Here is a 24,750-nt window from a genome sequence, read left to right on the forward strand (position 1 = left end):
TGTAGCAAGTACATCAGCCTGGAATGACTCTCAAGTTTACTCCTCTAGGGGGAAACCCACACCTCTAGCAAATTGTTCTGGAGAAATATTTGTGCATGTATGCATGATGTACAGTTTATATACATTTCTCTCAGGAGGAATACATCTATAATAAATTTACAAGGAAACACCTCCAGTTCAAAATATTTAGGCCTCCACGTTTATCTTTCAGGCTTAAGTAGAGAGATCCTTCATGTTATATTGCATTACTATTTCCAAATCCTTTGGAGACATTAAAAGAAACAAAGACGATTTCTAATAACTACAGCCCTTCAGTTTCTCAAAGAGCCCAGGGGTTGAGAGGTTAGAGTGGAGTTTCCTGAGTCTTGTCGAGCAATATGTAGTTGAGGCAAAGGTCATGCTCCCGGTGTTTTGTTTTAAATAATATTGACCCATTAATTTTAAACCTGCTTGTTCCTGAAATTATACAGGATTATAGTTTGCAAACTGCAGGACAATGAAGCAAATCAAGATGAATTACAGCCCTGGCCCTCCCTCCCATCCTCTGACATCTAAATAGGGAATGAGTTCGGTGTGAGTGTTTAAAGCAACTTTAAGCACCCAATCCTTCTTTATCGGCGATTTTCATCTTTGAAAAAATGTGAAATTTGATTTCATAACAAATAGAAGCAAATACCACTTAGTCCCAAAGAATTCATCGTCGTGGCGCTAGTAGGATTTTTGTGGGGTTGGGGGGAGGCCTGTGCTGAGATCTTTTGTTATTCTTATCAACTCCGCGCACACTCAGAGTGGGCGAGGACAAACACCAGGGTGAGGAACTTAGAGCAAAAAGTAGCCGCCGATTTTCTGGAGCCGAGAATATCATTGTTTTCGCGCCTTAGTTGCTTTCGTCTGAATGAAACTTTACCTAGAAGCTTTTGGAGCTCATACAGTGAGTCTTTGTTCTGCAAGAAACTGCTGCTGCCACTTAAAGAGATCGCAGATAATGTCCCAGATTTGAAATCAGTACTCAAACGCACATTAACTTTCTTGCTTTCTTCCTTTTTAAAGCTCTGCCTCTGCCTCCGACTTGCGGAGGGATCACGCAGCCGTCGGGGGCAGATAAAAGCCCTTTGGACGAGGGTCACCTCAGTCCTTGTTGTTCACTTGAGAGCAGTGGAGAGGAAAACGGTCCTCACCGGCGGACTTTGGCTTCTGGAGCCGCAGGGCCGGTCTGTCCCGGCCTCTCCGCGCCTCCGCCGGATAGGGGGCGGGGAGGAGCACCAGTGGGAAGGGAGGGAAGGAGCCAGAAGAGAGGATTTGGGGATGGGGGCTGGAAGCGCTAACGAGACCTGCCGGGAGGATTTGCGTCTCCTGCAGGTTGGTGAGTGATTTGGGAGCTCTGGGTAAAGGAGGTAGATCTCGGTCCAGTTTGATTGCTGAAATAGGACAACGCGAGGAAATAAATCAATGTGCAGGAAACAAAAAATGGAAGTCGTGGTTTAGAAAGAGTTGTCACTTCCCGACTTGAGTGGTGCAGGCTGGGGGCGGAGACTTGGGACCTAAGAAAGGCCATTTCTCTCACCTCAGCTCCTTTCCCTTAGACTTCCAAAAGGAATAATTTTACTCTCTCACGCGTTCTGCCCCCACTCCCATCCCCGGTAGCCCGCAGGCCGCCTGCCACTTTCCGCAGCCCCTTTTCCCGACCAGCGAGAGAAACCTAGCTCCCAGAGCCGGTGCAGTCAGTCCCCTCGCCCCTCCCGCCCCTGCGCGGGACCCTTTCCAGCCGTCGCTACATCCACCACCTCGGTTCCACTCAATCGATTTTTGCTGCATGTCAACACTTATTACCGGTGAGTGTGAGGATATTTTTTCTCCTTCTCTAGGTCTCTTAATGATTTCTGAGCTAGTTGTGTATTAAAGTGCTTAAAGAAACCTTTAACGTAATCTATAGCATGAGGGCCAACCTCCCCCGCTTGAGTTCAAAAATGGCGAGCTCGAGGTTGGGCCGGGAGGAGCCCAGGCCTCACTGGCCTCAGTCCACCGCCGCCCCGCTGCTTGATCACCCAGAGGTTCGCCAGACCTTTGGGCAGGAACCTCGCGCAGGCGATCCGCCGTCTAGGGGCTTTGTCCCCACCACCGCCACCTGTTACTGGCAGGCACCTTTTCTTCTCTCGGTGTATTTGGCCTATCCTCGGGTTTTGCTTTATTTAAAAAAAAAAAAAAAAAAAAAGTAAACTTTAAAAATTTCCAAGGCCCCAAATTCTTCATTCCGCTAATACAGATTTCAGATTGGTGGAGACCTGGGAAAAGGTGTATAGAGCCCATGATTGTCTAAACTTCCTCCCAGTTCCTAAATCTGAATTTCAATGCTTACGACTTGCTTAGAATTTTAATGTTTAAAAATATGCGCGAGAGCCTGGGCCGAATAAGCAGTTTGATTAGAAGGCAAATCCTCTTCGCCTCCTTGCCCTGCTTTTTCTCTCACCCCCACCCCCTTTCAATTAAAAGCTGAAGCCCGGGGGTGTAGAGGTGGTGGTTAGGAATGTAACAAAAAAATTAATGGAAAAAATAAACAGCTTCTTGAAAGTCCTAATATTCCTCGAAAGCCTTATAAATTAACCCTGTGAAGAGCAGTGAGCCCTTTTAAGGCGAATCTATAAAAATCCAGCGCGACTTCGAAGGAGGACGACCCTTCCCCCATCCCTGTCGCGAATGTGACCAAACAAAGATCTGTCCTGCAATCCACATCCTAATCCACGGGCGCCCCCGACGCCGTCGCCGGGGCTCCCCAGCCTCCAGCCGCGCACAGTCGACGGAGCTACCCCGGGAGTCCCTGGCTCCGCGATTTAACTTTTTTAGAGAGGGGGAAAAAGGAGGGGTTGTAATTAGATCAGAGACCTTTATGAATATAGACTCCCTATTGATTGATTTATAAACCCCCTGACGAACTGCAGTTAATCTAAGTACACCGGGAAGCAAGAAACGTGGCTGACTGAAGGAGAAGTCTGGAAGTAAACAAGAGGAATTTCTAGTAGCAGACTTCCAGAAGGATTTTTTTTTACATAGCTTTTCTTCCCCAGCCTCCCAAACAATTGCATTAACTGAACTTGAGGAAATGGCAATTTGAGGGTTTTTTGGTTTGTTTTTTGTTGTTATTGTTCTTATTCTTAAGTGTGTTAAATAGAACCACCATTGTAAACACTAATCGATTTACCTTTTCAGGTTCTAGCAAATGAAACCAGGGAAATTTTACTCTAATCTTAAAAATGTATCATCCTTGGCCCCTCCCACCCTTCCCTGCCCCCTCCCCAAAGGGAGGGCTTCTCATTGTTGACTTTGTGTCTGAAAAGACACAAAGTCATTCACTTCTGTGCTGAGTATTTTATGCATTTTTAAAATGTAAATGTTGATTTTAGATTTTGTTTGAAGATTAGAGAAATCCTGCAAGAAATGAACTATCCCATTGAAGATATATTTAACTCTAATTACCTTTAAAAATCATTTCTACTCCTTTTGTAGCAATGCATTGCTAACGGTTCAGAGATAGTTGTGGAAAACAGGAGCTATTTGAAGCTTAAGTTACTCTGCAGAAGAATGGCTAATAGAGCCATCTAAATACCTTACAATTTAAAAAAAATCAAAAACGTGTAATGACTACATGGTAAAAGTGTTTACTTTTGGGTGGTAGTGGGGGGTGCTTTTTAAATTTCCTTCCTTCAGAAGGACTAACAGAAGTGCAGACTCCCAGGACTCTCCCTGGGTGGGGGGTGTGTCTGCACCCCTGGACTTTGACGGATCTTTCCAGACCTAGTTCTTCTAGTCTTCCGGCAAAAAAAAAAAAATGTTTAAGGTTTTTGCCTTCCCTCTTGCTCTCTCTCTCTTTCTCCGCCATACCCTCCCTCTCCTGTTTTCTTTGTCCCCAGCCGAGGTTTGGTTTGGTTTGGTTTGGTTTTCTCCCCGATTCATGCAACTGAGGAAATGGCCCGCTGATGCTGGGACTGATGTACCCACACTAAGGCATGGGGTGGATTCTCCATAGCCCAGAGACTCCCTCTGCCAATGCTTCCTCTTTCCAGATATAGCGAAGCCTCTCTGCCTCTGCTGACAGTTTGCAGCAGTGCGGGATCCCCTTGCCCACAGTCCTAGGAAGAAACTTTATCCTCGTAGCTCCGGAAAGATGAGACCTAGAACCATCACTGCTGTCCCCAAGAAAGCAGTGGGCAGCTTATTGAATGTGACTTGGGACTCAGACTAGTAGCAGCCCAATTCTTGGGCGCGTTTCCCCACTCTGTCTGTGTCAGTTTCAGCCCTCGAAACTGCTTCTGCTTCCCTGGGCAGGTATCAAGGGGAGTGTGCGTGGGGAACGGCTTGCTGCGCCCAGTGGAACTTTCTGCGCCCAATGGCATCTTTCTCTGTCTTCCTGGATGACTGCGGGGCCTTCTCGGCGTCGTTTCATTTGGTGCCTGCATTTGGTTGGCCCCGAGTCTCCCCGACAGCTTCATCCCGCTGTGTGCAGGCTAAAGGGATGGGGATGGGGGGTTGTAGGGAAAGAGGGGACACCACAGTATTCAGAGGTGGAGACCCTGCACGCCATCCCCAGCGCTAAGAAATGGGCTTTGCCTGTCAGAGCCTAAGGCTGCAGACTACAGATTACTTTGTTGGAAATAAAATACGATCAAGCAAAGTAAAGTAAAATAGAACCCTTCTTCTGTGGGCGCTGGGCCTGGGGCGCTGTTCATTCACAGGACACTCCTGACCTTAGCTTCTCCAGATACCTCTTGAAATCTATGAAGTCGAGGGAGATGTTCTTATCTGATGAGACAGTGTCTTGTTTATCTGTTTCTCTGACACGAGAGAAAAAAAGAAGAAGAAGAAGAAGGAGAGGAACTTCTTGCAAATGCTGGGCTGCAGCTCTAGGCTACAGCTTCCCGGCGCGAAACTCTTCATCCCGGAGCCTCCTTTCCCTGCGTGGCTTGGCAAGCTTGTCCATCCGCCATGCGCCAGGAGATGTTTGGACAGGTGACCAGAACATTTTGGACCCATGATTTCCCTGGGGGGCACGCGGCCCTGCTCTTAGAAAGACCCGTGGTGCAGCCGCTCCACCTGAACTTACCCCCAGGTGCGGCTTTTCTTAGGACCTCATTGGCCGTCTACGCCGTGGTTCGGTTACAACCTCATCCTACCGCTTTCCACTGACTATAACAGCTGCTTTATCTTAATGTTCATTTTTTTTTTTTTTTGGCCGATAATATGGTGGAAAGGCGCTGGTAAGACGTGCTGCCTGCCTCCCTTTACCCTGACGGTAGTTTCAGACGCACTTAGAGAAGCGGGAACCCGGAGGGCCACCTACGCACCTCCGGGTCGCCCTCTCGGCCCGGGCACTCGAATTTTGCATGTCCCTCTGGACAACAAAAGCGGGATCTACTCTGCAGCTGCCACCACACCCCCACTTCCCGCTAACGTCCCTAGCCGGAAGCCCCAGGCAGGGCATCGCAGCCCCCACCCGCGAGCTGCACCGACTGCCCCCGGGGTCCCGCTGGGGCAAAGCGCCGGCCCTCGCGCCAGCGCTCCGGACGCCCCCCGCAAGCGCAGCTCGCAGCCTGGCTGGCCGCCCCGTGTGCGGTCTGGGCTCAGCTCTGGCGCGGCCTTGTCGCTGCTCCTCCAAAGATCGCGCGCCAGGCTGGGCCACAGCTGTGACCATGTCTCTGCTCTCTTCTAGTCCACCCAGGGAGTCCAGGGCCGGAGGAGCCCCCGTCACATCCCCTTCTCACCCTTTCTCGGGCCTCCACGCCTTCACTCCCGGGCAGCCATATACCTTGAATGGGTCATGCCTGCCTGCCTCCTTGGAGCTGCCTCTTGAAGCCCAGGGGTTGAACATTAACCGGCTGTGGCTATAGACTGGGGTAAAACGTTACGTATAAAAATGAATCATCTATCCAGTCCTTGGAGAAAGGACCTATAGAGAGCTCTGAACCTAAAGCAGCCCCAGCCTTGTCCCTGGCCCAATGTACCGACTCTTCTGGGGGCCACTTTCCAAGGACCGTTCAGCAGCAGGCAGCGGAGGACACAAGGGGTGCTGGAGGGATGGGGGTGACCGAGCCAACCGTTCTGCTTGCGGAGCTTGAGGTTCAGGTCTTCTAACGCAAGAGAATTTCCTTTCCTCTCACACTCGAGAATGGTCTCCAACAGCTTTTCGTCTCTTATAAAGGTTAATGAGGAAAAGCTGGAGTCTAGGAGGAGCGGCTGCCCACAAGGCCGAGAATTGTCGTGCTGCTGCCATCCCTGGCGCCCGGGGTGGAATCCCGAGAGGCAGGGCTTAGAGGGTTGGGAGTGGCAGCAAGAGCCCCGAAACCAGGGCCTGAGTAGGGAGGGGAGGCGTGCGGTGGGCGGTGCAACCGGCGCCCGACCTGGCCCTCGGCCTGAGACCAGGCAGAAGTCCTGGCTTGTGGTAGAGCTGAAATCCTAGGCTCCCATCCGATCCCACCCGCAACTGGTCCAGACCCTGCCTCTTTCCAACTCTGACTTATTTGTTTTTTTCTTTAAACATAAGTAATGCAAAGTAAAATACATCGGCACTGACTTATGTGCTAGGCCCACGTGCCCAGTCAAATATACAGAATTTACCAGAAGATAACAGAGCTGAAGGAAGAATTCAAGACAGTGCACATCCTAAGTTCCTGTTCCCTCACCTGGAAACGTTACTGACTGAGGCACTCAGCAAATTCCTGAATAGGAAGATGATTCTGTTTCTGTATCTCTGTCTCTCTCCCTCTGTCTAACCTCTGCTCCCCCTCCCCCACTGAAGAAAAGAGATAAGTTCCGTGCAGGCAAAAGGGAGATGCGATGTTATTAGGGCTTTCAGGAATTGCCAACCAACCTGCAAATTCTTGTACCTCTTAAGGAAACTTTTTTCTTATCCAAAATGGTTTTATTTAAAATGCATGCCTGACTCATTATAACCTTGTTATTATTATTTTATATATTATTTTTTAACAGATGGCACTCTCCGCCTCAACCTGGACCCTAACTCTGACTTGTTTTTTGAAACGGAAGTTTTGCTGAGAGCAGTCACTGAAATCTCTGTACTTACGGGTATGAGAAAGTAGCAATGGTGTGCATGTCTGCTGAGAACTCTGCATCGTTGCATTACTCTTGAGGTCACATCCTGGCTTCTTCAAAGGTCACTGCTTCTACTTCAGTGTGTTCACAGCCTGTATAGAGATCCTGCGAATTTCTGGCAGGGGATGGAGGGTGGCAGCAAACATGGAGTAAACAAGACTTTCCAGAGTGTCAGCAGGCATCAACAATGTGGCAAGTGCTGTGTATGTATATTAATTGGACATCACCAATCAGTTCATTCTCAAAGAAAATGGCTTTCTGTTTAAGATGTGGTTACAGAGTGTTCATCACTTCATGCAGTATCACTGCTCTAACGTCAGTGCACACAATGCTCTATGTCATTCCTATAGAGTGATACAGCTCAACTTTGTCAGCACCAAACTTGATGTTATTCCACACTCCCTCCCAAAAAAATAGAATTGACTCAAATGTTCCACTAAATTAGCTCTAGAGAGACAATGAATGCATCGAGGCAAATAAATACAAAGAAGTATGAATCACACACTCAGTTGTTTTTCAGTGACTTACCGAAATGTAAGTGGGGAAAGGGTATTTACTTTCAAGGGTCTGAGTAGTTGGGGAAAAGAGTATTCTAAAGGATATTGCAGTGTTCACTCAAACCCTCTTCTCCCCCACCAAATTACCATGTTATCTGACACCCTCGATCTATTTGTGTCCTGGGAAACAGACAGTTTGACCAAGAGGTCACAGACTAGAGGGCTTGGGTGACTGGAAACAAGTTTGACAAGAAAGGAATCTGGGTGGGGTGCCACCATGGAGGTGGAGAGAGGATAAGGCCACCATGGCTGGAGCAGCCTGGCAACCCAAAATCTGCTGGACTCTGCATTTACATAAAATGCCTTGTCAGGGAATGGGGGATTACGAATAGCTATTAACATAACTTCATGGACAAGAGAAATCTAAGTTTCTCTCTCCATTCCTTTTCTTTACCTTCCCTTTATTTTCTACCTTCTTCTTGCCCTTCTTCTGCATCAGGTGACTCTCCCCAGAACTTTGGCTGCTCCTGAATTAAGCCCTGCTTATCCTCCCTCTCTTTTGAATTAAGGCTTCAGATTGTTTGTAGCATTCACTTTTCCAGATATGATACATGTTTTATTCAGTCAAGAGTCTACCTGTAAACCATGTGTACTTATGAATACGGAGTGCTTCTATGAACAATAAAAGTTTCAGGTCGAATAAGTAAAGCATGCAATATTGCATACCTTAGCATTTCAGAGTGCAAGAAGGACTGTGCACACTCTTTAATAAAGCCTCACTGCATGCCAGAGACATTGGGAGAGTGAGTGAGCAGAATTATTTCACCCAGGCAATATGCCGCTTGGCATTATGGCCACCAAAGTGGGAAATCTCCATTTAGTTTGCCATTCTCACTTTGAAAGCTCCTCCTCCCCTAAAACTACCATCTGTGAACTTGTCTACATTGTCAAATTTATGTGTTCCAAGAAAACACTGAAACAGTCCTTTGAAAAGTTTATGTGCTAAACTTTCATGAAAACGCATTTGTTTTTCTTCTGCTAAATCCTCTTTTTATTGGCTCAGCAGAATTTTATTGTGATTTCTCTCCTTGTACAATTGAGAAACACCTTCATTATCATCCTGCAACTCATTAGATTAGAACTTGGTTGAAACATATCTTTTACTCCACAGAAGAGCTGCCCTATTTCACCCTCCTTTGGCTCCTTCTTTTCCTTTCTAACTTCTTCCAAAATCTCTAGAGGTAATTCTAATCTCATGACTCTCTCCCTTTTTACTTTTTCATTTTATTTCTGGTCACTTATTGTTCCCATACTTCCAAACTAACTTTCATCCATATTACTCCTTTGGCAATTACTATATGGGGTGTTTTATTATAAGTTAAGATTTTGTGGGTCATTTTTTTTAGCTTCTTGTGGTGGCTTGGCACAATACCTTGTAATTGAGTAGATGTTCAATAAATGCCTATTGACCAAATGTTACAATTAAAATCTTTTTTCACAAAAATAAAAGTTCAAAGACATTAAAATCTATTGAATTGGCATAAATTAAATCTCAGATTAATTCTAATTAATTTCTAATCCTTTCCCCAACAAACTAGACATGTAAAAGAATTCTATAGCAGAAATTCCATCATAATGTTTTTAAACACTGCCAGCATCTTCCCTACATCACAGCAGTTTTAGGATGATGAATCATGATCAGGGTTCATAATATATGGAACAAATTTTAATATTTCCTAATGTGTTATTAAAATAAAGAAGTTTTTTAAAAATCTGATTTGGGGAATATGTGTGGTAAGGGAAATACAAAAGGGTGGAAGATATATCAATGACAGAAGTTTCCAGCTCGCAGTTGTCTAATGTCATTTTACTAGCTAAGAGATTATCATGTCCAATTCTCCCTTTCTTTATGCTTTTTTAAAATTTCACTGGTCACAATTTATAGTAAAATATAGTATATCAAAATATATTATGGACAAAGTTATTATTTATTCTTATAGTTAGGGACAGAAAAACCTAAGAAATTAAAAATATAAATTCAAAAACAACAGAAAAGACTTAACCCAGGCTGGGCATGGTGACTCATGCCTACAATACCAGCACTTTGGGAAGCTGAGACAGCAGTTTGAGACCAGTCTGGCCAACGTGGCAAAACCCTATCTCTATTAAAAATACAAAAAAATAGCCAGGCGTGGTGGGCACTTGTAATCCCAGCTACTTGGGAGGCTGAGGCAGGAGAATTGCTTGAACCCAGGAAGCAGAGGTTGCAGTGAGCCAAGATCTCACCATTGCATTCCAGCCTAGCAAAACAAACAAACAAGCAAAAGAGAGAGAGACTTAACCCAATCAGACTTTGATTAGAATCACAGACCAAACAACTTATAGTTATTTTTATTTCTGCTTATTTTTGTCCAGTAGGCCTCGCATATCTTTGATGAATTTATGGGTGGTAGAATATCCCTTAGAACACTGACCATATCCACATCTATTTTCCAGCTGTTACCTAAACAACAAAACTAAACACACTTCACTGCAAACAGTGGGAAGAGTGGTGTTACCTTTGATGAAACATCCATGGAGCATTTGGTCATTCTTAATATATACCGGGGAAAAAAATTCACCTTATTGTGCTAAATAAATAAATAATACATATATAAACAAACAAATAAGTAAAATGGTCGGTACCGGAATGGTAGAGAAATTTTAATGACTTTTAATTCAGTGGGTTTTGCAATGCCTGCAGAACTTTTGAAGACCCCAGTCTCTAGTGGAAAACGACTAGTCCTGGTCAGGCTGTCTCTTAGTGAGCACTACAGGGAGGAGTAGATGGCTGGAGATTCCAGAAACCAAGGGGGAAGACGACTGGGAACTTACAAAAAGGTAATAGATTTGACACATTCGTTTGGTTGTCTCATTCACTATCATTTAAAAAATTGTCCTCACTTTCATAAAGCAATGGGTCAATGTTATTTTCACAGTACTCTTAACATTTTTTAACCTTTATTTTATTCATAACCTTTTCCAAATATGACAATACAGAGTGATGCAGAAGGTAGTTTGTTGAGTGCTTTCTATGAGCCAGGAACTGTGCCAGTACTTTTTATATGTTAATGTTATCTCAATCAGTTCTCACAGCAACCCTATAAAGTAGATAATATTATTTCCTTATTTGACAGATGAGAAAACTGATTCTCAGAAGTAAGTTGCCTCTGACTGCCTGGGTAATGAGTGTCAGAGTCAGAGCTAGCACAGGACTCAAATTAGGCACAAAATGACAAGATGCTAGTCTTCTGCATCACGTTATGCTTATGTGATTAGAAAGTATCACTCATAAATTAAAAGTGCTATGAAAATAATATTCCCTAGTTATGAAATGAATAGTGCTTGAGAAAGATGGAGATTATACTAACTGAGCCAATCAAACGTAAAGTTGTTTCACTCTTTCACATGTGTTTCAGAGCACATTTCCTACCCTAAAGCAATGGACAACTTGTCAAGACAGTTCAATATATGACATTTTATATATGATAGGCAAAGCAGCCAACGTGCTAATATTAAAAATATATATATATACACGCCTCCTTTATATATATATACATATAAATACAAAAATATATACATATATCCATATGTATGTTTGTGTACACATATACACACACACACGCACACATATCAGTTGGCATATGATCAAATGATTTTTTCCTTGGTCTTGTACATTATGACTTGTTCATGCCTTTCTTGCTTCTCTCCACCCCTATTAACCTTTTTGAGGCTAACTCTAGATCTCAGCTTAGACATCCCTACTTTAAGAAGGGCCTTCCTGACACTCTGGCATTGGGTTAGGTCAACGTGCCTTTCCTGTGTGCTTCCATAACCATATCAAAGCACCTAACACACTTTTATGAACTTAACACGTTTGAAGATTAGATCCGTAGTTTTCTAGCATCTCACAGCTTGCCTGTTGTGCTATTTATGCATGATTAGATTCAGATTATTTATATTTCATGATATTCAGTATATCATAATGCTGCTATGTTCTTACGGCATCATGTCAGGAGGGACACATACCAATTTTTCAATACTTGATTATGTTAATTCATTACTTAAGGTGGTGTCTGCTTCATTACTTTAATGTTTAAACTATTTAATATCTTCTCGATCAACATTATGCTTTTTTCATTGTAATTAGTATTTCATGAGCAGCTTTATGGTGAGAAATTGAAACCTCTTGCCAACAGCCATGTGAATGAGCTTAGAAGCAGATTCTCCAGCTCTTCAAATAACTGCAGCCCTGGAGAACAACTTAAATGCAACCTCCTGAGAGTCTCCAAGCAAGAGCTACCCAACTAAACTGCTGTGACATTCTTCAACCTCAAAACTGGGATGAGATGACCAATATTTATTGTTTTTAAATGCTAAGTTTTGGGGCAATCTGTTGCTTTACAACTAATACTCTACCTACATTCTATATTCCAAAATTTTTCATCACTTTTAATCTATTATAGTCTCTCTCCTTCTTTGCACTTGGGGGTTTATTTATTTTTTCTTTTATGTTGCCATTTTAATAGCACTCTGGGGAATATAGAGAGACACAAGCATAGTCAATTCACCAAATTTTGCCTGAAGTCCAAGGAAGTAAATCTTAAGTGCAGATTTGGAAGAGGGAAGGGATAGGACTTACTAATGCTGTGTAAGAAAAATATTTGAGCCAGAAAAAAAAACTGAGATAAACACTATGAGGCAAAGAAAACCATTTTATGGAAAATAAAAAGTAATTGAAAAAGATACCTTTATTTCACATTTAATTAATATGATTCTGATTTTTAAGAATATGATCTTAGAAATACTTATTTTGTCTGCCCAACACCTCTCCCCTTTCTGGAAACAGAACTATCCTTTTTGGGGGAAACGTGATCTTCTTATTTCTCGTACCATATTGTTCTAATGCACACTGCCAATTACAGAACTGATCTCTGTGTCCACAAGAGTAGGCACGTGAGCTTGGCTGCCTTTTGGGTCCTTTCACAGGAATCTTCAAATGAACATTTCGAAAAAAGAAGCCTCCTTTTCATGATGAAGAGATGAGTTGTCAAAAGCCAGGTTCTCCAGGGCAGATTTCAAGAGAAGCACAGATGAGAGTTGGAGGGAAAGAGTCCTACTGGTGTCTGTTACTATGACCCTTGAGGTACAGTTAAATGCCCTTCTTGAGATTTTGCTATTCTGGTCATCATATTCCCTGTTTTGCCTAAGGTGGTTCAAATTGGGTTTCTGTCACTTGGAAAATACTTCCTGATTCAATGGACCAGAGTTCCCTCCCCCTCCCATTAATAGTCTTCACCCTTAGAGAGACAGAGAAAAAAAAAAAGTACCTTTGAAGCCAGGATTTGAGATAGTCTTTTGGGATCCTCAGATGCTCATGTGTAAGTAGAAAAATTTCTTCTTCTAATGGTCCTCTATAACATCGACTGGGAATTATTGCGGGGGTGAGGAAGGAGAGTTGTGTACACACACCCATACCTGTTAAGCTTTTCTGCCAACACAATAATATTTATTGAAGTTCTATTATGTTTCAGGCACTTTCATAAACAGCTGCTCTACATTAGTCCAAGACCCTAGATTTTCATACTGTTTCTAATTATAGATGAGAGGATATCTTTAAAATAAAAGATGTTAAATATTTGTCTTTACAAAATGTAAATGTTATAAGTAAAGATTATGTGCACCTTTCTGCCATTTCTCCAAGTTTAACCTACCACCATTTGGAGGTTTCTTTTGCTTTTATAACACAAGTATATCCTCAAAAAATGTAATAGAATTTCAAATGCAAATACCATTTTAGTATTACTACTAGAATGACTTGTTTCTAAAGACATTTTTGAGAAAGATGATTAAAAGTAAACAAAAAATTTGAATCAAACTGTAACTAAATAGCGTGACTTGCCCTGAAATTCTAGCTTAATTCATATAAGTTTGTGTCTTCAAAAGGAGCAGACTGAAAACAAGTCAGCCCAAATCTATATTAACACATTTAGGTTAGGGAGAGTGGTGACATTAGAGGCATTAATTCCAGCTTTGATTATTGCTTTGAAACTTGGACAGTGTTTGCCCAGTAATTTCTCATGTATTTGTTTCCCTCTTAGTCTTCCTGACGGAGATGGTTACAATAGCCTAGAGCACTCCTCTAAAGAGATATCCATACTGGTAAAGGTACTAACTTTTATTTTTGCAGTGGGTGGTCCAGCACAAAAATTCCCCAGTGGCTGAGAATCTGAAGCCTACTCAGGCCTCCCATAAGCTTCAGTATTTAAACATTTTTAGATGTAATTTAAGATGTGAACTACTAGAACTAACAATAGGTCATTGGCTTTTTCCAATTTTCCCATTAGAAAATATTAAGGAACTCCCAGCATATTCTGTTGTTAAGATGATGACAAAGTCTGTGTCAAAAATTAAATTTCTTCCCACTCACTTTAAAAAATGCAACACCTTATTTCCTTACTCTACTCTGCCATTTCTATCCTATTATATATGTCTTTTTAATTGTTAAACATACATGCATATTTAAGATGTATCAAAATTAATTATATGTTTTTGTTTTCTAAATTATTTAATTAAAAAGTTGTTGAACACTATTGCAAGGTTCAGTGCTAGGCACAATAGAGGATAAGAAAATAATAATTATTTATTAAGTGTTTTGGCCAAGTGCAGTGGCTCATGGCTGTAATCTCAGCACTTTAGGAGACTCAGATGGGTGGATCATTTGAGCCCAGGAGTTCAAGATCAGCCCAGGCAACCTGGCAAAACCCAGTCTACAAAAACCAGCCAGGCATTGTACTGCATGCCTTACTCTGGAGGCTGAGGTGGAAGGATCACCTGAGCCCAGGATATCAAGGCTGCAGTGACCTGTGATTGTGCCACTGCACTTCAGCCTGGGTGACAGAGCAAAACCTTGTCTCAAAAAAAAAAAAAAAAAGTTCAATACCAGCCTGGTCAACATGACAAAACCCTATCTCTACTAAAAAAATACAAAAATTAGCTGGGCATGGTGGCATGTGCCTGCAGTCCCAGATACTTGAGAGGCCGAGACAGGAGAATCACTTGAACCCAGAAGGCAGAGGCTGTAGTGAGCTGAGATAGTACCACTGCACTCCAGCCTGGCAGTGGTTGGACAGAGTGAGACTCTGTCTTAAAAAGATGATAATAATAAACAAAACAAATCCAGCAGTGTTTTGTACCCAATTTATATCTCATTTAATTCTGACAACAAATCTATGAAATAGGCATTGTTATTCTCATTTTACTAATGAAGAGCCTGAGATACCAAGAGATTAATTTGTCCAAGATCATTCAGTTATGAACTAGTAAAATTGAATTTGAATCTGAGATCATTTGACCTCTAAAGGTTTTTCTCTTAACCACACTATAACATGTTCCTACACAGCATGCTCAAACCAATGTATAATACTTACCCAACTCATTTCATGATGATTTCGATTCATGAAGAACCACTTTCAAGTAAGGCAAATGTGTTAACTACTACACATGGAATGATAAGCTGTGCTCTCAGGAAGCTTAAAATACACAAAAAGAGATCAATTATGTAGGAAAATAACTGAAATTTAAGTTAGAATTCAATGAATACCTTAGGAGTGGTACAAAGTATGATGGACTTTCAGAAAAGTTTGAGAATACTTCTACCTGGGAGGATCAAGGCATCATGTTTGACATTTCTTTTGATTTTAGCTTTGAAAGATGGGAGAGGTTTTAATAAAAGCATCAGAAAATTATTTCAGGCAGAGTAAAAAGCATAGTAAAGACTTGATGGTAGGCATGGCACAGTGGCTCACTTCTAAAATCCTAGCACTTTGGGAGGCTGAGGTGGAAAGATCACTTGAGCCCAGAAGTTTGAGACCAGTCTGAGCAACATGGCAAAACCTTGCCTCTTCAAAAAATGCAAAAATTAGCCAGGCACGTTGGCGTGCCTGTAATCTTAGCTATTCTGAAAGCTGAGGTGAGAGGATCGCTTGAGCCTGGGAGGCAGACGTTGCAGTGAGTCCAGATCACACCAGTGGACTCCAGTCTTGGCAACAGAGTGAGATCCTGTCTCAAACAAAAAAAGGAGAAAAGAAAAAAAGAAGAAGATTTGATGGTGGAGGTGGGATGAGTTTGGTGAACCAAGAATAATCCAGTGTGAAGTAATAGTGGAAGATAAGTCTGAAGCTAAACTGTGACTAGAATGTGGCTGACATAGAAAACTAGGCTAAGAAGTTTAAAGTTTATTATGTAGGCAGTGAGAAGATGGGATTTCCACTGGGGTTTCTGAGCAGTGAATGAATGGAAAGATGCTGTGCTTTAGTGAGTTAATGGGTCTAGGATATGTGGCCAGATGAACTACAACAAGAAGTAAACCAAAGGGTTTAAACTGGGGATTATGGTAGAGAAAAAAAGAAGACAAAGCAGAGGAAGACCGCCAAAAGACTCACGGATAAGAGGGTTTAGAGAAAGAGCAAGTAACTTCAAGTTTTTTAACATATGTGACTGACTGAATGAGAAGGTTATTAGCAAAACTTAGAAATGCAATTTATTTGAAGAGGAGTTTCTTAAAACGGATAAACAAGAAAGGGAATCAGTCATGACAAGGCAGGTAAAAAGAAACAAAGTTTTGGAATCCCAGCATCAGGAAGCCTAGATGTTTGGTAAAGAATGAAACAATCGACATGTTCATCTAAGACTGACCTTACTGAGAGATCAAGTAATTACAATTATTATGGTTTGCAAGGCAGCCAGAAGCTTACCCCAAACTTTTCACTTATTTGCCAACTTTATCAGGAAATATACACCATTAGATAGTCTATTATCTAAGATAACTTCTTCCTTATCAGAAATAGTCAAAGTTTGATTGTATAGTTGGAGATTTTAAAATACTCCCAATTTGGAACACTAGGGGCCTACTTAGGGTGTCGAGGGAAGGTTTCCTGGGGCAGAAGAAATTGGATACTGACATGGTTTGGCTGTATCCCCACCCAAATCTCATTTTGAATTCCAGTGTATTGTGGGAGGGACACAGTAGGAGGTAACTGAATCATGGGAGCAATTCTTTCCTATGCTTTTCTTGTGATAGTGAAAAAGTCTCATGAGATCTGATAGTTTTTAAAAGGGGAGTTTTCCTATACATGCTCTCTCTCTCTTTGGCCTGCTGCCATCCATGTAAGACATGACTTGTTCCTCCTTGCCTTCTGCCATGATTGTGAGGCCTTCCCAGCAACGTGAAACTGACCATTAAATCTCTTTCTTTTGTAAACTGCTCAGTGTTGGGTATGTCTTTATCAGCAGCATGAAAACTAATACAGATACCAAAAAACTTGAGGGCATAATCTGTCAATAATTTATCAACCAATTCACCAATTAAGAAATATTTGTTAACAATCTACTGGAAATAACACACCTTGCTAAATCCAAGGGAAGAAAACAACAACAACAACATTGTCTCTATTCTTGGTTTTTGAGGCATAGTCTTGCTCTATCGCCCAGGCTGGAGTGCAGTGGAATGATCTCAGCTCAGTGTGTTCTCCACCTCCCGGGTACAAGCAATTCTCCTGCCTCAGCCTCCTGAGTAGCTGGGACTACAGGTGTGTGCCACCACACCCGGCTAATTTTGTATTTTCAGCAGAGACAGGGTTTCACCACGTTGGCCAGGTTGGTCTTCAACTTTTGACCTCATAATCCACCTGCCTCAGCCTTCTGAAGTGCTGAGGAGCCACCGAGCCCAGCTGGTCTCTATTCTTGATGACTTTATCCTACCTCATAATTTTGCCAGAGGCTATTATTTTGTGTACAACTCTGGCAATTCAATTTTAAGTTTCAGTTTTCCAAATTAGAAAATTTACAACTTATAATTTTTAGTATTTGCTTCTTAAGGCTTTTGTCAGTATAATTAATCCAGTCTTTAAAAAAAAATTAGAGTTGCTGATGAACTTGGAGTTGCCCACTGCTTAGTATACTATATTATCATAGTGCATGGGGGAACTGAACTCCTACTTATATCTAACAAAAAAGTGAATTAAGTGTGTGTGTCATTTCTATAATGGTGCAGGTAAAGATATATGTACTTATTTTATGAACTTTTCAAGTGTATATAGCTTAGAGACACAAGTGTTTAGCAACATTTTTATCAATAAATTAGATTTCAAAAATTTTATAACTTAACATGCTTAATAATTCAAAAGCTCAAGAGTGTTATTGATATGACAGGAGTAAAATTCAAAAAAATCTGAAGTTGAAATACACAACTGAAACTACAATAAAAACTTAATGATAGATATGGGTACAGTTTAGGTTTAAAAATTATCAATTAACTTGAACCCAGGAGGCAGAGGTTGCAGTGAACCAAGATCGCACCATTGCACTCCAGCCTGGGTAACAAGAGTGAATCTCCGTCTCAAAAAAAAAAAATCAATTAATACCAAAAGGGATGAAGCTAGCTTAATAGAAGCATCTGAAAATTAAATTATCAGGGACTTCAGTGGATATGGCAGCCAGCCCTCACAATGGCCTCAATGATTCCAGGCTCCTATAATTCGCATTCTCTCCCCACCCCCTCTCCAGTGAATAAAGTTCCCCTATGTAGCTAACAGAATATTGTGGAAATAATGATGTGTGGCATTAAAGGATAGCACATAAAAGATACAGCAACTTTTGCCTTGCTTTCTTTTTAATCACGTCTCTGGGGGAAGTAGCTGCCATGTCATGAGGCAGCCCCAAGAGGATGGTAAGGAACTGAGGCTCACATGGTAGGGAACTGAGGCTGCCTGTGAACTGTCATCATGAACTTACCAGCCATGTGAGGGACATCTTGGAAGCAGAATTTATAGCCACAGCCAAATTTTTAGATGGCTGCAATTTCAGCCGATATCTTGAATCCAAACTCAGGAGAGACCCTGAACCATTTAGCTAAGCAGTTCTCAAATTCAGGAATGAGATAATAAATGACAATTGTTGTTTTGAGTCATCAAGTTTTGTGATTATATGCTACATATCAATAGATAAGTAATATATTTGGAAAAGAGTTGCTGCCATTTTAACAAATTTTAAATATATAGGAGAGGCACTGGGATTAGACAATGGCAGAAACTAAAAGAGTTGAAGAGGGTGTTAGTGAAAGCTGAAAATGTCTTCAATAGACTATTAATAATAAGCTGATGTCTTTAAGGAAGCTTCTGCTGGGAAAACATTAACAGAAACCGGAGGAAAAGGTGATAGTTTTAATATAGTGGCAGAAAGTTAAGCAACACAGTTACCTGAAATACTGTGGAGTTGGATATTGTATAAAATGGATGATCTAGGTAGAAAATTTCCAGTCAGAGTTTGGAAGGTACTTCTTGTTGTTTATAGTAAAATGTGAGAGAGAAGATAAGCTAAAGGACAGGCTATCAAACCAAAAGAAGTTGAGACTTGTTGGCCTTGAAAATTGCTAGCCTCTCAAGATGGGAAACAATGCTAAAATAAAGAAATGGTTTCTTGACAAAGATCAAACCCAGGCACTGACAGATGTCAGACAACCATGGGGTAAAAATGAAGCTGAGGATATGGTTGTAAAGTCCTTTGCTAAGAAGTTAGAAAGATCTAAGGTTGTAACTCGGATAACCATTCAGTCACATTAGCACTTCTGAGAAGCTTAAGAATAAACTCAGCACAGGCTCTGAATATAGAAGAGCTTATCTCAAACAGATTTGTGGGTGTGGCTTTTGTATAATGGAATTAACCCCAGTAAGATTCACAGGAGACCCACAACGTTTTTAAGAGTATTTAACTGTTAGAAACATCAACAGGTTGGACTGAGAGAACAAAAGAAAAGATGCTTTGGTACCACCAAATTTCTACTGGCAGGAACCAGACTAGGAAAAATACACAGCTGCAAACCTAGGCTACCTTTCATGGAAATATAAATTGGCTCAGAAAATAGAACCAAAACTTCAAAGGTCTAAGCCAAGAGTCATAGAAAATCACTCCCAGGAAGCAGTAGGAATGGGTACTAGTGAAAAGTATCTAACATTTGCCTAGCCAGATTTCAAATTGCTATGGATCAGTGACTCTTATATGCCTTTTGTTTTACACACTTTGAACAGGAGTGTCTATAGTGGTTATCTTATTTATGTCCCATCATTGTATGTTAGATATATATGTGGGTAAAGAAGAGCATATTTTTTATCTCTTTAGTTCACAGATGTTTAGATAAGGAATTTTTCTCAAGGAGCTATATTCAAGGAACCACACTCAAAAAGCCTTATTCATATCTGGGTCTGGTTGAGATGTTAAGATTGTAGACTTTGAGATTATGCTGTCATGGAATGAGATTTTTGATGTCCTTGAGAATATGTAAGTATTCCTTGCATGTGGGATGGAGGTTAGTCACTGGGGGATAGAGGATAAACTCTACTGCCAACCTCTAAGATGACCTCCAGGTAATCCCTGCTTTCTGGTACTCATGCTCCTGTGTAGCCCCCTCCCATACTGAATAAAGCTGACCTGTGCACAAATAGTGTATTATGTTAATATCAATGTGTGATTTCAAAGGCTGCCACATAAAAGATCTTGTGGCTTGGATCTCTCTCTTTCTCTCTCTCTCAGATAACTCATATTGGGAGAAGCCAACTGTCATACCATGTCATGAAGATACTCATGCAGTCCTATGGAGAAGTTCATTAGTGAGAAACTGAGCTGGAATAAACTTGACAGCCATGTGAGTGAGCCATCTTAGAAGCAGACCTTCAACCTTAGAAAGCTTTCATAGGATTGTAGCCCTAGCTGAGATATCAACTACAATCTCATGAAAGAATCTCATGATTCTGAACTGGAATCATCCATTCAAGCTGTTCCCAAATTCCTGAGCCACAGAGACTGTGTGAGATAATAAATGTCTATTGTTCTCAGCCACTACATTTCTACTACTACTATTTATTTATTTTTAGACATAAGGTCTCACTTTGTTGCCCAAGCTGGGGTGAAGTGGCTATTCACAGGTGTGATTGTAGAAGACTACAGCCTTGAACTCCTGGGCTCAATTGATCCTCCCCCCTCAGCCTCCCTCATAGCTATGACTACAGATATGGTAAATTTTGGGGTGATTTGTTATGCAGCAATCTCAATATGAGGCAATGGCAACACATTACTGCTTAAAAATGTTATGTGTTTTTTTGGCTGCATCAGTTGAATAAAGGTTCCATATCATCTACTAAGAGTCCATTTCTAGACTTACACCAATGTAGGATATTGTTTGTAGCTTGAGTCGTGTAATTTGACAAGCATTGGTAAAGATAGTGAGAGCACTAAAGTATTATCCAGATGGTGAAAACAACAAAATATAACATAAAAAGTGCTTCAGTCAACTGGTGATGTTTAACCTTGAGTAGACTAAGGAATGACATGGTATCTATACAAGTATTTAAAGCTGTAGTGCAGGGAAGATATAACAGATTTACTCTGAATATCCTGTGTTCCTTCAAAGGGGAGAAAAAGAACAAAAGACTAAATGTTGTAGAATGGGTAAATCTCAACAAAATATATGGAAGCACTTTTTTTTTTGATGCTTCATTCTTTAACAAAATAATGACCCACATTGGAAAAGTTGAAACATAGGCAAGATTACCATGATAAAAAAAAAAAAGATAGTTCAGAAAACTCCTAGACTGCAATGTTAAATAAACTTTACAAAATGGCCATAAGGCTGCTTCCCCGTTTGATCACTTAGTTTACTACAATAATCCAGCAAATTTAGAGGCACTCCCTTGCCCAAACCTCCAAAGCCTTGTAGAAGGACCATCTTAGGTGACACAGTGGACTTTCTACATCCATGGAATGTAATATAAGTGTTTTCCCAGTTAACACCATCATCTAGATACAAAGCAGAAAGACCGAAAGACCACTACAGAGGAAGATACCCCTTATTAGTATTTGGTCTAAAGATTTTTTTAAAAGGCTTCTCAAGTATAAATGTATTTTTTGAAGCTAAGATTCAGATTCAGCTTTGGCTTCATTTTAAATAAATACACTCTGGATTAGAATGATTTCTAAAATCTAAAGCTAACTTGCATATCACAAAGTACAAAGAAGATAAGCACAAATCATTTTCTTTACTGAGAATCATTCCATTAATACTGTTGGAGGCTTATCAGGAGGGTCCATTATATGCCATACATGTGCTAAACTTTCAGTCAGTAAACCAAACTTACATAATTCTTCTTCTTCTTCTTCTTCTTCTTCTTCTTCTTCTTCTTCTTCTTCTTCTTCTTCTTCTTCCTCTTCCTTATAATTCTGCTTCTCCTCCTCCTTCTCCTTTTCCTCCTTCTCTTTCTCCTTTTCCTTCTTCTTGTCTTGTTCTTGTCACCCAAGCTGGAATGCAATGGCACAATTATGGCTCACTGCAGCCTTGAACTCCTGAGCTCAAGTGATCCTCCCACCTCAGTCTCCTGAGTAGCTGAGACTACAAGCACATGCCACCACACCAGCTACTTTTTAATTTTCTGTAGAGATAAGGTCGCTATGTTGCTCAGGTTGGTCTTGAACTCCTAAGCTCAAGCTATCCTCCTGCCTCAACCTCCCAAAGTGCTGGGATTCAGGCATAAACCACCATTTCCAGCAAGATTTTTTTTTTTTTTTGAGATAGGATTTCCCTCTGTCGACCAGGCTGGAGTGCAGTGGCATAATCTTGGCTCACTGCAACCTCCATCCCCCAGGTTCAAGTCAACCTGCTGCCTCAGGCTATAGCTGGAACTACAGGCATGTGCCACCATGCCCAATTAATTTTTTTCTTTTTTGAGATGAGGTTTCACCATGTGGCTCAGGCTGGTCTCAAACTCCTGAGCACAAGAAATTTGCCTGCCTCAGCCTCCCAAAGTGCTGGGATTACAGACATGAGCCACCACTCTACTAACAATACTAACAAATTTAATGTATTTAGTTCCCTTCTTGGCCTCTGGCAGGATGTTAAAATCTTAATTATCTATGTAATAGTCACAATTTTGGGGTCCCTTAAAAGACATAGTTATTTTTTTTCTCAAATAATACAAGGAATTATAAAAGATGAGTTCATACCCTAATTCTTAAAAACAACTTAGAAATTATTGTAGGGATAATATAAAAACAATTCTTTATTAGATAATTGTGTTAGTCCATTCTCACACTGCTATAAAAAACTACCTGAGACTGGGTAATATATGAAAAAAAAATAGGCTTAATTGACTCATGTTTCTACAGGCTTAACAAGAAATACAACTGGAAGGCCTCAGGAAACTTACAATCGTGGCAGAAAATGAAAGGGAAGCAAGCACATCTTACCATGGGAGAGCAGGGGGAAGACAGTGATAGGGGAGGTGCTATGCACTTTCAAACAACCAGATCTCGTGAGAACTTCATCACAAGAACAGTAAGGGGAAAGTCAACCCCTATGATTCTATCACCTCCCATGAGGCCTCTCCTTTAACATGTGGGAATCACAATTAAAAATTAAACGTGAGATTTGGTTGGTCACAGAACCAAAGCATATCAATAATTTTGCCTAATGTAATAATATTTCCTTAAATAGAAATGTGGAAAATAAAGCCATAATATTTTACCAGTTGTCTTTGAAGTTAAAACTATTTTCTCATTTTTACCACATAGAAACTGGGTTTAACATTTATGTAGAACATATATAAATGTTATAAAAACATGTATGTGTTATCTATTGTGCTTTGAAGATGAAGAGCCTGGTAATTTTAAAATGTTTTAATGGTTTCATTTTTCAAATTTATTAAGACATTAATCGTATTTTCAGTAGAATAACATATATGAAAATGCTGACTTTAAGTCTGAAGTTAACTTTTTTTGACATTATAGAGCCCCGGTGTTCTGAGCTCTTTTCCCAAGAGCCTGGCCCATATAAAAGCCCATTTTTCAATTGCTGTCTTGAAAAAAAATCTTATATCCAGAACTTTTTCTTATCATTGCTTCTTCAGGCTAATCCTTATTTGTCCATCATCTTTCTTTTTGTTTTATATTACTAATACAGATTAAGTAGAAAAAATATAAAGCAAAGTATGCATAAATACATAAACATTCATGTATTATATATAATTGCCTTTCAGAACCTTAGTTACTATGTCAAGATTTTTAGATTCCAGCTCAAAGTTCTTAAATGACTTGTTTTATAACGAAAGGGAATGTCTGTTTTTTCACTTCTTATAAAGTACCTTCCTAGCCTATGAGCCTTTACCAATCCCTAGGATCCACTGGGATTAACATTTATAAACTGCAAATACACAAAAAGCCAAGGGCCAAGGATTTCCAAATAGGTATAAATACATTTTCCTTACAATGATAAAATGAGGTAATACAAATCATCATTAAGGAGAAGGGAGAACTCTCATTTTCAATGTATACTGCAATTAAATTAAGTTTCGCTAAAAACCCAACTGGTCTGGGTTTAGAGTCTAAAAGGTATAAGAAAGTAGATTTCTGATAATGATAGGAGCACCCACTTTTCATATTGAATGGCTTTGTGTGACTCAATGTTAAATATTTAAAATACTAACAAATTTAATGTATTTAGTTCCCTTCTTTGAAAGGGCAAGGGCTTTTAACTTCTAAAGCCAGTTTTACACTATGTTTGCAGATTTAGTTTTAAGAACATTATAGCATAAACTAAGTAAAACATTGCCAGAATGTTTTTCAATATGGAGTATAATTTTTATTCTTATGTATTTATTTTTCTATAATGGGAACTACCCTTACATAATTTTAAAAGAAGATAAATTTTAAAACGTAAAATGAATGGATTTCTGTTTTCTCTACTGTCTCCATAAAGTACATGTCAATATAAAAATATTTCATTGTTATAAGCATATAGAACATTTATGAAATCCAATATTCCTTTTATTTGTCATATTTTAAAGTGAGTTTTCACAGTATTTCACTGAAAAGAAAATTAATCCATCTCCACTATGTAATTCTTAGCCCTAATACATTTCAGTCATGGTTTTTCCTTTGTAGCTCTGATATTTACACTTTGATTCACAGCACAAAAATATTTGAAATGACACTGTCAGTGCAACAAATGATATGCACCTCAATATTTTGAAATATGATTTCATAGAAACTTTGATACATTACTATATTT

At 40.4% G+C, this 24,750-nt stretch overlaps 1 protein-coding gene across 1 annotated transcript; it reads left to right on the top strand.

Moving 5' to 3' along the window:
• Nucleotides 1-562: 562 nt before the first annotated feature.
• Nucleotides 563-9,375, top strand: LOC118152023 (uncharacterized). The gene is made up of 4 exons (XM_078366069.1): nucleotides 563-571; nucleotides 667-1,359; nucleotides 1,645-1,832; nucleotides 6,979-9,375. Exons 1-4 carry the CDS (start codon nucleotides 563-565, stop codon nucleotides 7,007-7,009), a joined length of 921 nt encoding a protein of 306 aa, XP_078222195.1. The 3' UTR covers nucleotides 7,010-9,375.
• The last annotated feature ends 15,375 nt before the right edge of the window (nucleotides 9,376-24,750 follow it).

Source organism: Callithrix jacchus, chromosome 3 (genome assembly GCF_049354715.1).
Source record: "Callithrix jacchus isolate 240 chromosome 3, calJac240_pri, whole genome shotgun sequence".
Taxonomy (NCBI): Eukaryota; Metazoa; Chordata; class Mammalia; order Primates; family Cebidae; genus Callithrix; species Callithrix jacchus.

Bases quoted from the DNA above. Each gene is read 5' to 3' on its own strand.
- LOC118152023 (XM_078366069.1), top strand. The intron at 1,360-1,644 runs GTTGGTGAGTGA...CATCCCCGGTAG, and splicing joins AGGATTTGCGTCTCCTGCAG to CCCGCAGGCCGCCTGCCACT. The intron at 1,833-6,978 runs GTGAGTGTGAGG...ATTTTTTAACAG, and splicing joins CATGTCAACACTTATTACCG to ATGGCACTCTCCGCCTCAAC.